Below are 11,634 nucleotides of genomic sequence, written 5' to 3' on the forward strand. Positions count from 1 at the left end.
GATGGCTTTACAGCTTCACCAGCGGTCAGCAGTGCCGCAGAGCCGCGCACGCGGCTCACCACTCATACCTGCTGGGCACCGATCTTCGGGTTCAGATGACTATCTCTCGAGCGAGAGACGAGGGACGCCTCACGAGCCTACGGAGGGCCTCGACCCGTCTTCCGCACGGTCAGACCACTCTCTTCCCTACCACACCACGTTGGGGCCTGGCTCCGGCGTAAGCGAGCCCAAGGGCGGCATCGATGTACTTGACAAGTCATCGCCGCCTGGCTCCGTTGGGGAGGGGGCTATGCCAGCTGGAATGCTTTCTGCCAAGCTGCCGGCGAGCTCCCCTCCGACGGAAGCCTTACCAGACCCGAAAGGGATTGACTTGACCGTGGCAGCGATCAGGCCAACCGCAGTGAACTCGCAGCGGGATGCGAGGAGCACGCAACAACGATACCAATCAACAGAGCTTGGACGAACATTCAACGAGACGGACGCCAAAACCACCGAGTCAGCTAAGGCCAAGGCTGCGACGCTCGACACCGATGCGCTGCTGAAGCGCAATGCAGAGCTGATGGCCAAGCTCAAGGTCACCAAAACGCGCGCCGACACGACGAAGCTGGAGGTGACACTGGCTGCTGCCGTGGAGCGCTGGGTCGAAACTAGCGCCATCCGCGAGTCGCTGGCTTGCGACGAGCTGCTCCGGCGCAACACGGCGCTGATGCTCAAGATCGAGGGCCGCACCGCGACTGAGCACGCAACCGCTGACAGGTCAGACAGCTCTACGCACGCCTCCCCCTCGCCGGGGAATGGAGCCTGCAGGGCAGGGAGCAGTGCAGGGAGCAGTGCAGGGAGCGATTCGGATTTTTCGGCGCCGTCCGACCCGGCATCCGGCACGCCTCCCGACGCTTCGCTCGCCTCTCCGTTTACGGATGATGTCGCGGCCGGAGCCGCTGACGCTGCCGCTGCCACCTCGCTCTTCGCGCTCGACGGCATTGCTGCTGACGACTTGCAGGCTGCTGCTCGCACGAGCTCGCCGACTTCGGCACGCCCAGCCGTGCCGTCCGACCCGGCATCCGGCACGCCTCCCGACGCTTCGCTCGCCTCTCCGATTACGGATGATGTCGCGGCCGGAGCCGCTGACGCTGCCGCTGCCACCTCGCTCTTCGCGCTCGACGGCATCGCTGCCGACGACTTGCAGGCTGCTGCTCGCACGAGCTCGCCGACTTCGGCACGCCCAGCCGTGCCGTCCGACCCGGCATCCGGCACGCCTCCCGACGCTTCGCTCGCCTCTCCGTTTACGGATGATGTCGCGGCCGGAGCCGCTGACGCTGCCGCTGCCACCTCGCTCTCCGCGCTCGACGGCATTGCTGCTGACGACTTGCAGGCTGCTGCTCGCACGAGCTCGCCGACTTCGGCACGCCCAGCCGTGCCGTCCGACCCGCCACCCGGCACGCCTCCCGACGCTTCGCTCGCCTCTCCGATTACGGATGATGTCGCGGCCGGAGCCGCTGACGCTGCCGCTGCCACCTCGCTCTTCGCGCTCGACGGCATTGCTGCTGACGACTTGCAGGCTGCTGCTCGCACGAGCTCGCCGACTTCGGCACGCCCATCCGTGCCGTCCGACCCGCCACCCGGCACGCCTCCCGACGCTTCGCTCGCCTCTCCGATTACGGATGATGTCGCGGCCGGAGCCGCTGACGCTGCCGCTGCCACCTCGCTCTTCGCGCTCGACGGCATTGCTGCTGACGACTTGCAGGCTGCTGCTCGCACGAGCTCGCCGACTTCGGCACGCCCATCCGTGCCGTCCGACCCGCCACCCGGCACGCCTCCCGACGCTTCGCTCGCCTCTCCGATTACGGATGATGTCGCGGCCGGAGCCGCTGACGCTGCCGCTGCCACCTCGCTCTTCGCGCTCGACGGCATTGCTGCTGACGACTTGCAGGCTGCTGCTCGTACGAGCTCGCCGACTTCGGCACGCCCATCCGTGCCGTCCGACCCGCCACCCGGCACGCCTCCCGACGCTTCGCTCGCCTCTCCGATTACGGATGATGTCGCGGCCGAGGCTACAGCCGCTACTAAGCCAGGCGCCGCCTCCGGCGCCGTTTCCCCATCGCCGTCGCCTTCGAGCCCGAGCCACTCACCCCCGCTGTTCGCTTCCTCGCTTCCGATCGATCCTGCCGCCTGGTCCACCTTCCGCAAGGTTCCTCTCTACTGGCTGACGCCTTGGATCAAAGTGTTCTCCGCACTCACCGACAAGGCGGGCGGCGCCTCTAGCGTCGACTCTGCCGGCGAGCGGACGAACATCGCCTTAACTTTCGAGATCTTCGGCGCGGGCACGCCGCGACGTCTGGTCCGTGCCGCTGAGCAGCTCATGAGGGAGAGCTTCGACGAGTGGCCCACTGCGCTGTTGGGCTGCCGCGGTCTGAGACGGCTCGCCCGCCGCGGTCTGTGGCACCACGACTACTGCTACGCGCTTGTCGCGTTGAACGAGCAGAGGGAGCTCCTCGCCGCAAGCTGGTTCGTCTTTGATGGCACCTACCTTCATCCTCAATTCTCGACGCGTCGCGAGTCCCGGGGCCGGGACCTCGACCTCCGTAGGGCGATGCTGGCCGAACTCAAGTCGATGGCTGCCGCTGCCACTGCTGCCGCTGGCGGGCCAGACAACGCTACGCGCGCTTCCCCCTCGGCCCGTACGGCCGCCTCGCCGCCGTCGTCGTCTGCTCCGCCGCTCGCGCCGCCGTCCGCCTCGCCGCCGCACGGCGAGCCAGCCGTCTCACGCGACCTCTATGCGTCGCTTGATGACGCGGCTGCTGCCGTCGCCACTGCTACTCTCGACGGAGTGTGCGACGTCGCTCTCGAAGCTACCTCGGCTCGTGCAGCCTCGTCGTTGTCGCCTACGCCTGCTCCGCCTGTCGAGTCGTCAGCCGGGCTGCCGTCCAGCCTACCTCCAGACGCTTCGCTCGCCTCTCCGATTACGGATGACGTCGCGGCCGAGGCTGCTACCTCTGGCAGGCCAGAGCATTTGACCTACCAAGCCGGCGCCGCCTTGGGCAAGGCGTTAAATTGCACCCGTCGTGGTGGGCTAGTCATCATCACGCCGTACCGGGACTCTTCACGATGATCGGTCGCCATCGTGTCGCACGCAGACTGATCAACGTCTATTGGGGCACGACGCTAAATTGCATCCTACCTACTCCTTCAACGTCTATTGGGGCACGACGCTAAATTGCATCCTACCTACTCCTTCGACCGTCTATTGGGGCACGACGCTAAATTGCATCCTACCTACTCCTTCGACCGTCTATTGGGGCACGACGCTAAATTGCATCCTACCTACTCCTTCGACCGTCTATTGGGGCACGACGCTAAATTGCATCCTACCTACTCCTTCGACCGTCTATTGGGGCACGACGCTAAATTGCATCCTACCTACTCCTTCGACCGTCTATTGGGGCACGACGCTAAATTGCATCCTACCTACTCCTTCGAACGTCTATTGGGGCACGACGCTAAATTGCATCCTACCTACTCCTTCGACCGTCTATTGGGGCACGACGCTAAATTGCATCCTACCTACTCCTTCGACCGTCTATTGGGGCACGACGCTAAATTGCATCCTACCTACTCCTTCGACCGTCTATTGGGGCACGACGCTAAATTGCATCCCACCTACCATCAGACGCTGAAGAGCCTTTGCGGAATGTAATTGCTGCATCGACCAAGTACATGTTCACGACGGATTTGTCAACCCCGTGTAATAAGCTGACTTCACCTCGACGACTAAGTCGAGATCTTCTCAACGGTGCAACTGGCGCCACTCAACGGTGCAACTGGCGCCACTCAACGGTGCAACTGGCGCCACTCAACGGTGCAACTGGCGCCACTCAACGGTGCAACTGGCGCCACTCAACGGTGCGGTACGCGCCACTCAACGGTGCAGGCACAGGGTTGACAGGGATGGTTCCCTCTCAGAGTGCCAAGCTACTATCAAGTTACCAGACAGCATCCAGGCACATGGTTGACAGGGGATTTCCCTGTCAGAGTGCCAAGCTGCCAGGCTCAACCTATCAAATTGCCAGGACAACCCTGACAGCCACGAGATGGATACACCAGCCCTCCGGGGTGTGAATAATACCGGTGGTTCAACTCAACGCCAGTTGGTATCATACAAACAAGTTCGGCTCAGACAGCTCCTGACACAGCCTCTGACGGCCCCCCTCCCCGACTCAGACAGCTCCTGACACAGCCTCTGACGGCCCCCCTCCCCGGGGGAATGGCTACCCAGCTGTCGCAGGAGGTGGTGGAGAATGACCTCCAGACTGACCCGGAGAATCACCTCCACCAGCCCCACCTCAACACCCCTATTATCACACTCTCCCCCCCACAGTGACGAATAGTCTACCTATATCCCTATATTCCCACACCCAAGTAGTGGCACGTCACGCTTCCCCAACTCCCGTTGTGCAAGTTTGGCACGTCATTGTCTCTGACTGCTTCTCGTGGGGCCGCCGCGCCGCGAGACAGTCGACCTCTTTAATGTTGTGACACCACAACTCGGCGCAGCTGGCGTCTTTCCCCCCACCGGTGTGACACCACACCTTCGTACCTTGAATACCTTCTACAAACATGTCAGCCTCGGATTGAGGATGGCTTTACAGCTTCACCAGCGGTCAGCAGTGCCGCAGAGCCGCGCACGCGGCTCACCACTCATACCTGCTGGGCACCGATCTTCGGGTTCAGATGACTATCTCTCGAGCGAGAGACGAGGGACGCCTCACGAGCCTACGGAGGGCCTCGACCCGTCTTCCGCACGGTCAGACCACTCTCTTCCCTACCACAGCGCGAGGGTTGGTTGGGCCAACAAACAAATTGTAGTTTATGACCGCGCAAGATAAAGGGTGGCTAAGGGCTCTGCCCGCAAGGCGCCCGCGTCGCCGACGCGTAACCATTGACTAATCCCGGGATTCACACCCACACAACCAAATAGCGAAAATCCGAATACCGTGCAAAAATCGCAAACCCCGTCAGCAGTTCACCTACGGGTATGTTCGTAAGAGCTACATACACTGAAAAACCTGAGGGAGGGAGGGTGTAGAGGATGGTAGAGTGTAGAGCGCTGTAGAGCTGTAGAGATCTAGAGCGCTGTAGAGCGCTGTAGAGCGCTGTAGAGCTGTAGAGCTCTACATCCGCCGCGGGACGAAGCGCCTCCGTTGTAGAGCAAGGTAGAGGCACTCTACAACGTGAAATGTCTACACTAGGGAACACAACCCCCTCTCTCTTTTCTCCCAGTAAGCTAAAAGTACGTACAACAAACTCTTCATCGTAAGCGGCGAACGAGGCACGGTCGCTCTCCGACATGAGGCGCGTTGCACTTGCCAGTGCGGCCCTGGCCTTCTGTCTGCCCGCCCAATGGGTGGCAGGTGCCTCTGCTGCTATGGCATGCCTCACGGCTGCGACTGGCCGGCGCCTCGGCGCGTCAGCTCGGCTCGGCGTAGTGATAGTGGCCAGCGCAACTCGCCTGGACTCAACGCTCAGCCAGGAGCTCCCGCACGCGCTGGCGCGAGGCATGGCGCATGCAACGCGTCTGAATGCTCGCCTCGCCTCGCGCAAATGCGACGGGACCGTCCTCGCAGCCGACAGTCCACCGCCTGCTAAAGAAGCACAGCGACGAATGCGGCACCGGCGACACATGGCAGGCTGGTCATGACGCAGTTATAGGGTGTTGTTTGCCGTCAGAGGGACTCTCTGTGTGTCAGGGATAGCGTCAGGGCTGTCCATCAGAGCCCCAGTAAGCTCGGAGACACCCCATTAGCGCGGCTCGACCTCTTTGAGTCACTGCCTTCCCGGCGGTTTGGCTGTAGAGCCTCTACAACAAACTCTACAGCAAAATCGCGCTCTACATCGCCCTACAACGCAGGCGCTTCGTCCCGCGGCGGATGTAGAGCTCTACAGCTCTACAGCGCTCCAGAGCGCTCTACAGCTCTACAGCGCTCTACACTCTACATCCTCTACACCCTCCCTCAGGGGAGCTCCTGGCTGAGCGTTGAGTCCAAGCGAGTTGCGCTGGCCACGATCGCTACGCCGAGCCGAGCTGACGCGCCGAGGCGCCGGCCAGTCGCAGCCGTGAGGCATGCCACAGCAGCAGAGGCACCTGCCACCCATTGGGCGGGCAGACAGAAGGCCAGGGCAGCACTGGCAAGTGCAACGCGCCTCATGTCGGAGAGCGACCGTGCCTCGTTCGCCGCTTATGATGTAGAGTTTGTTGTAGAGATTTCACGTTGTAGAGCGCCTCTACATCGCTCTACAGGCGACTCACATCGTCACGCGCCGGATGTAGAGCTCTACAGCTCTACAGCGCTCTACATCTCTACAGCTCTACAGCGCTCTACACTCTACATCCTCTACACCCTCCCTCAGGCAAAAACCACGGAATCTCGGACGAAGAACGGTAACAAGTTTGGCACACGCCATAACATGGGCGGCGCTTCCTTCGATTGGACGGACGAAATGATCGCGGGAAAAGCGGGACCGCCATCGCGACATCGGGAGTTCACCATATGCCGAGCCTGCTCGGCCTGCCATGCGCGCGCGCGCCTCGCCCGAGCGCAGCCCGATGCGCGATGGCAAGCCCATCGTTCTGAGAATTGTGCTTCTCGATCACCTCACAGGCTGCTGTGGCGCACACAATCCCGGACGGTGGTTCGACTCCACACGAATCCGAGACGGTGATGGGAGGCGTCTCGATGATCTCAGACCCAGTGAGGTAGTGCACGAGACTATCCTGGATCCTGCTGAACAAGCTCCTCTTGTAGCTCGATCGGTCACACCGCCATCGCCGCCGACGTCTCCCAGGGAGATGATGGAGAGGGGGGACGACACTGCTCGATCTACCCTCTGGGGTCCCTCACTCAGCAGCGTGCACCTCGATCCTGTACCGTGTTTGTTATGACCCCCCCCAATGAACACACCAGTGAGGGAGGGCGAGACGATCGAGGGGTCCCGTACCACGCGGAATCGGACCCTATCAAGTGCTCAAGTGCTCAAGAGTTAGAAAGCATGAATCATCGAAAGGTCTGATCTCCAAAACGAGCTCTAGGCGAGCCGCGCGCGCCCGCGCCCCGCCCCTTTTGCGCAGCAACACCTTAAATTTCATGGCCCTCAAAAAAGTGCGGCCTCGAGCCATCACGCTGCAGAGCCTGCGTAGACGCCACCGACGCCAATTCTGCAGCCCACAGCCCTGGCAACTGAGGGCGAGGGCCAGCAGTATACGACGACGACGACATCTCACACCCCGCGCTGGCCAGCGCCATCAGCCCCTCACGGCCCGGCCCAACCTCCCTTCGCCTCGCCTCCAGTGCCTCCAATCAAGTCGCACCTCTCTTCTTCAGCGAATGCAGCGGCAGCACCACGTCAGAGGCCGGGCCGACTGGCGGACCTGCATGCCCAGCCATGCCCCCCTCTCACATATTCACAGTCTGTTCACAGTACCCGGGTAGCTGCTCGGCCCAACCACAATTACGTCAGGGGTATAGACTAGTCATTAGTTTGTCATGCTGCCCGCTCACGCAGCGGCGTCGCCCGAGCCGACTTCTCCGGCCGAGTCGGCCTCCAAGCTCGGCGCGGTCGCGCGCGTCTCCGAAACCGGAGCCGATGTCGAGCAGATCGAGGCGGCGGGCCTGCTGCAGTTCTTCTCCCTCGCGCCTGATCCTTACTGCCAGGGAGGCGGCATGATCCTTACGGCCAGCGCGAAGTGCGGCCCGCGGCTCGCACCCCCGTCGAAGAAGCGAGAGAAGAGCCAGGCGCAGAAGCGCCGCTACCACTCGGCCGCCTTCAAGCTGGAAGTCGTGCGCGAGGCGCCGCGCCGAGCCCCGTCCTGCGAGGCAGCCTCCTTCCCTCCCCCGACTGCCGACCCGCCTGCTCGCGCAGGCTATGCAGCGGCCGGTGTCCTCACGCATCAAGCCGACGTGCCGCAATCACCCCGAGGTCGAGGTGACGCGCCCTCCACGCGCCGCCGCCCTCCTTGCCGAACCTCGGCTAACCACGCCAACTGCCCTTGCCCATCCCCCGCGCCGCAGGCGTGCCAGCTGCGCAAGTGGATACAGCAGCGCGAGCGGATCGAGCGGATCGCTGCTGCGAGCGGCGCCGCATAGACCCCCCCGGCCGCCCTCCCGCCATGGGACTAGTCTAGCGGGGCTCCATGTTTGCGCTCTGCGCTGCCGTTGCCGCTGCCTAGGGCGAGTACGGTCCACCCTGAAGACTGGTGAGGGCCCCTGGCGAGACGCTTCCAGGGGTCGGGGCGTGTACGGAGGAGTCGGCGCTGCTGCGCATCTGCAGGCGCGCACCATGCGCACGGTCTGGTCAGGCCGGGCGCACAGAGTGCGACGTCGCAGCAGGCGTGCAGCGTGAGCTGCGCAGCGCCGTTCCGAACAGTATGCTCCCCTTGAGAATACCACGTCTTTGATGTCGACCTTGTGTAGCACACAGTGGTATGTACGTAATGCGGCGGTGTGGGTTTCCTCGTGGCACACTCTCTCGCGTGCCTCTCGCTCTCTCTGGTGTGTGTGTCTGATCTGGTAACCAACCGAAGTGGAAGTCGGACTCATCGTAGGTGGCGTGAGAATTGTGGCGTTAAGTGCTGAAGTTTGGACACCAGGACAGACTGGAGACGGCAGGTTGTTTGCGGTGAGACACGCCCGCCCTTCTTCCCCCCCTCTCCTCCACGGACCACGGCTTCGCCGCCGTCTTGGCCCCGTCCTGGGAGCTGGGTTCCCCGTCTTCCGATCCCGCCGCTGTCCCGCTGAGATATTCTCTGTCCGCGCCGGCGCGTGGCGCTCACGCGCCTCACGGGCGCCCCCGCACACACGCCCTCTCCCCGCGCACACTACGACGAGAGATTCGAAATATTCATCACACGCCAGTCACGCATGTCCATGCACCACTGCAGCGCTTTGGCTCCTAGTGTGAAACGTACCAGCCGGGGCCGCGGACCACAGGCGCAGCGCTCAGGCGGGGTACGCCAGCAGCCTCCACCTAGCCTGGACGTGCGCGGCCCACGCGTCTCCAAACTGCGATTGGAGCAGCCGCTCTTCCGGTGCCACCCGGTGCTTCCCTCCGACCGCGACGGCGAGGGCAACGGTCGCGACGGTCACAGGTACGCGCAGCCATTTGCTGCCTCCCATGTTGAGCATGGAGGCGCCGGCGAGGTGGAGGTAGATGCCGCTGTAGCCGGGGTGGACCAGGTAGGTGTACGGCCCGCCGCTGAGGAGAGAGGGTGGCGCAGAGATCTGGTACGAGAAGCTGTCGGCGAGCACAGCCTTGGACCACTGCCGCAGTGCCCAGCCGGACAGGCCGACGAGCAGCCCAGCGGCGCACCATGTCGCGGGCATCTTGCGGTGGTCACCAAAGGCGAAGCGGCACCACACCATATTCGCCGCGGTCGCTGCGGCGGCGGCCAGCGCTTGCTGAGCCGGCGTGAGCCGCCAGAGGCCGTCCATTGCCGCTCCGACGGCGTCCGCGCCGTCCACCTCGTCTGGAAGCCGCGTGGGCGGAGTGCAAATATCGAGGTAGGCGAGGAAGACGAGGAGGAACGTCAGCAGAAGTCGCATTTCCCGTTTGCCTGGGAGCGACTTCCAGCCTTGGAGGACCTCGCCAAGGCACGCCCCACACCCAGCCAGGCAACCCCGGCATAAGGGTCTTCTACGCCCTTACCCGGCATCTCGGGTTCCCTTGCCCGGGGGCGCATGACCTGAGGCGTGGGAGTGCCTCGCCAGGTTTGACCCCCTATCTGGCTCCGGAACCCAGCGCACGGGCCAGGAAATATTTTTTTCCATGGATGCGTTTCACAGCTCACAAACAAAACAAGAAGAGACACAACACGTCGCCTTGTCCTGTCCACGATATATCCGAAGGGAACCCCAGGTGCCAACACCGACCGTTGAGGTACAAGTGCTCAAAACGAGAGTGGACCTGAGCAACGACATGACCCAACGCGGCCAAAGGATATCCACCTCGAGAACCTCGAGAACATGACTTGTGGATGGAGGCAAATGATCGGAGTAGGAGTCAGAAATGTGGTCCTTGCCGCTTGCGCGAGGAGAGCTCGATAAACTTGAAAGAGAGACTTTTAGAAGCCAAACACGCTGCAAGGCGCGCGGGCAGCCCGGCCAACCCTTCTCCCACAAGACCGGCCACGGCTACGTCAAGGCGCATCGCGGTTTCTACCACGTCCACGACGCGATCTTTGTCAAGCGCAACAACTTCAAATGCTCCTCCACGAGACGTTCGGCGGCGGCTTCTCGCCCACCGCCGTTCTCAAGCTGCGCCGCCTCGCGCGCAAAGTCGCGCGCGGCAGCGTTGACCGCACACGGCCTACTCGCCCAAGTACTCGCTTTTTTTTATGTCCCCCCATGCAGAGCGCATCTCTCTCTCTCTGTTGTGCGAGGCGTGAGCCGCCCCATTCGCTCCCCCCTGGCAACCCTGTTTGCACGTTTCGCGCGCGCGTGAACCTGGGGTGAACAGGGCCAAATTTCCCCCCCCCCCCCCCCGCAAACTTTAAACCACCATGAACTTCAGTCTGCAGGGGCTCCAGGCCCCAAATGACGTGTGAGTGTTAGAGTTGTTTGGTATTGCTAAAAATCTCTCTCTCTCTAGAAGCAATTGAGGCATGAGGGGCCAAAATATGCCGAGAGGAGGGCGGAGTTGCGCAGAGAGGCGAGAGAAGCAGCGAGAGCAAGGGATCGGCAGACGACGGCAGCGGCGTCTCAGAACGAGGCCGAGGAGAGCGATGAGTCAGAGGATGAAACAGCAGGAGAGAGAACGAGGACGAGAGTGGGAGCTTAGGGGACCCCTAGGGTTCTGAGGGCCGGGGGGTTTTAAGACCTTTTAAGAAACGAGGAGGTTTGGGGGCTTAACTTGCCATTTAAGAGATTGCAGGCACGGGGGGTCCCTTTTTTAAGACCGTTTAAGAAAATCGGCCTCGCCGGCATGCGTCTCGCTGGGTTCCGCGCCGTTTTCTCCAATTGTCCAATACTGCCGTAATTGGGCACAAACCCGCCTCTGAAGACACATCTGTATAAGTCTGGTGCACTGGCAGGAGCCATACTCGCATAGGGGACGCGTGCTAGCTGACTGTAGCCAGCTTCCCGGCCTACGGCGTCCACCGGGAGCCTCCCGGACCATCGACCTCGGGAGCTCTCCCGCACCGTTTAAGCGTTTAAGACCGTTTAAGGAATCGGCGGCCCAGGCAGCCTTAAAATGGGCCTAGGCCCGTTTTAAGCCGTTTAAGGTTCTTCGGGCCAGTTTGGGGGGGCAAACCCTGCCCGCCCCCTAGAACCCCAGGTAAGGCCCAGGTGTGGCCTAGGGCATCGGAAGGGACCAAGAGGAGTCCAGTCTGAGCCATAGAGCCCATGCATGCATGTCTTTGCCCCCGAAGGTCGCGTTCAAACGCCCGGAACGGCCGTTACAGTGGTGTCCGGCCGGCGCGATCACCGTGCTGTGACGCTCAGGGAAGCCCGATGAGGTGCTGGTTTCTTTGCCCAGGGCTGGCCTACGGCCCGTGCTGGATCAGCTGAGCAAGGTTTGGGGAGAATCCTATATTGGGATCTTCAGATATTTTGACGGATGACCGAAAATGGGCAAAAACGGGGG

General features: G+C 62.4%; 4 protein-coding genes across 4 annotated transcripts; 3 read left to right on the forward strand and 1 right to left on the reverse strand.

The window, feature by feature from the left end:
* Window positions 1-289: 289 nt before the first annotated feature.
* Window positions 290-3,109, forward strand: EMIHUDRAFT_109721 (hypothetical protein; the record flags this gene model as incomplete). The annotated part of the gene is made up of 2 exons (XM_005790077.1): window positions 290-756; window positions 808-3,109. 2 exons carry the CDS (start codon window positions 290-292, stop codon window positions 3,107-3,109), a joined length of 2,769 nt encoding a protein of 922 aa, XP_005790134.1.
* Window positions 3,110-5,422: 2,313 nt separating this feature from the next.
* On the forward strand, window positions 5,423-5,930 carry EMIHUDRAFT_225298 (hypothetical protein; the record flags this gene model as incomplete). The annotated part of the gene is made up of 3 exons (XM_005790078.1): window positions 5,423-5,627; window positions 5,745-5,776; window positions 5,850-5,930. 3 exons carry the CDS (start codon window positions 5,423-5,425, stop codon window positions 5,928-5,930), a joined length of 318 nt encoding a protein of 105 aa, XP_005790135.1.
* Window positions 5,931-7,509: 1,579 nt separating this feature from the next.
* EMIHUDRAFT_440342 (hypothetical protein) lies at window positions 7,510-8,638 on the forward strand. Its single transcript, XM_005790079.1, has 3 exons — window positions 7,510-7,841; window positions 7,915-7,977; window positions 8,064-8,638. The coding sequence occupies exons 1-3, from the start codon at window positions 7,539-7,541 to the stop codon at window positions 8,136-8,138; spliced, it is 441 nt and encodes a 146-aa protein (XP_005790136.1). The 5' UTR covers window positions 7,510-7,538; the 3' UTR covers window positions 8,139-8,638.
* EMIHUDRAFT_362049 (hypothetical protein) lies at window positions 8,599-9,605 on the reverse strand. Its single transcript, XM_005790080.1, is given in 2 exon segments — window positions 8,599-8,747; window positions 8,764-9,605. 1 exon segment carries the CDS (start codon window positions 9,591-9,593, stop codon window positions 8,991-8,993), a length of 603 nt encoding a protein of 200 aa, XP_005790137.1. The 5' UTR covers window positions 9,594-9,605; the 3' UTR covers window positions 8,599-8,747; window positions 8,764-8,990.
* Between the last annotated feature and the right edge of the window lie 2,029 nt (window positions 9,606-11,634).

Source organism: Emiliania huxleyi (genome assembly GCF_000372725.1).
Source record: "Emiliania huxleyi CCMP1516 chromosome Unknown EMIHUscaffold_123, whole genome shotgun sequence".
Classification (NCBI taxonomy): domain Eukaryota; phylum Haptophyta; order Isochrysidales; family Noelaerhabdaceae; genus Emiliania; species Emiliania huxleyi.

What these genes read in the sequence shown, in the direction of transcription:
- EMIHUDRAFT_440342 (XM_005790079.1), top strand. Translation starts at nt 7,539, where the DNA reads ATGCTGCCCGCTCACGCAGCGGCGTCGCCCGAGCCGACTTCTCCGGCC. An exon ending in AGCTGGAAGTCGTGCGCGAG is followed by an intron (nt 7,842 to 7,914) that starts GCGCCGCGCCGA and finishes CTGCTCGCGCAG; the next exon opens with GCTATGCAGCGGCCGGTGTC. An exon ending in GCAATCACCCCGAGGTCGAG is followed by an intron (nt 7,978 to 8,063) that starts GTGACGCGCCCT and finishes CCCGCGCCGCAG; the next exon opens with GCGTGCCAGCTGCGCAAGTG.
- EMIHUDRAFT_362049 (XM_005790080.1), bottom strand. Translation starts at nt 9,593, where the DNA reads ATGCGACTTCTGCTGACGTTCCTCCTCGTCTTCCTCGCCTACCTCGAT.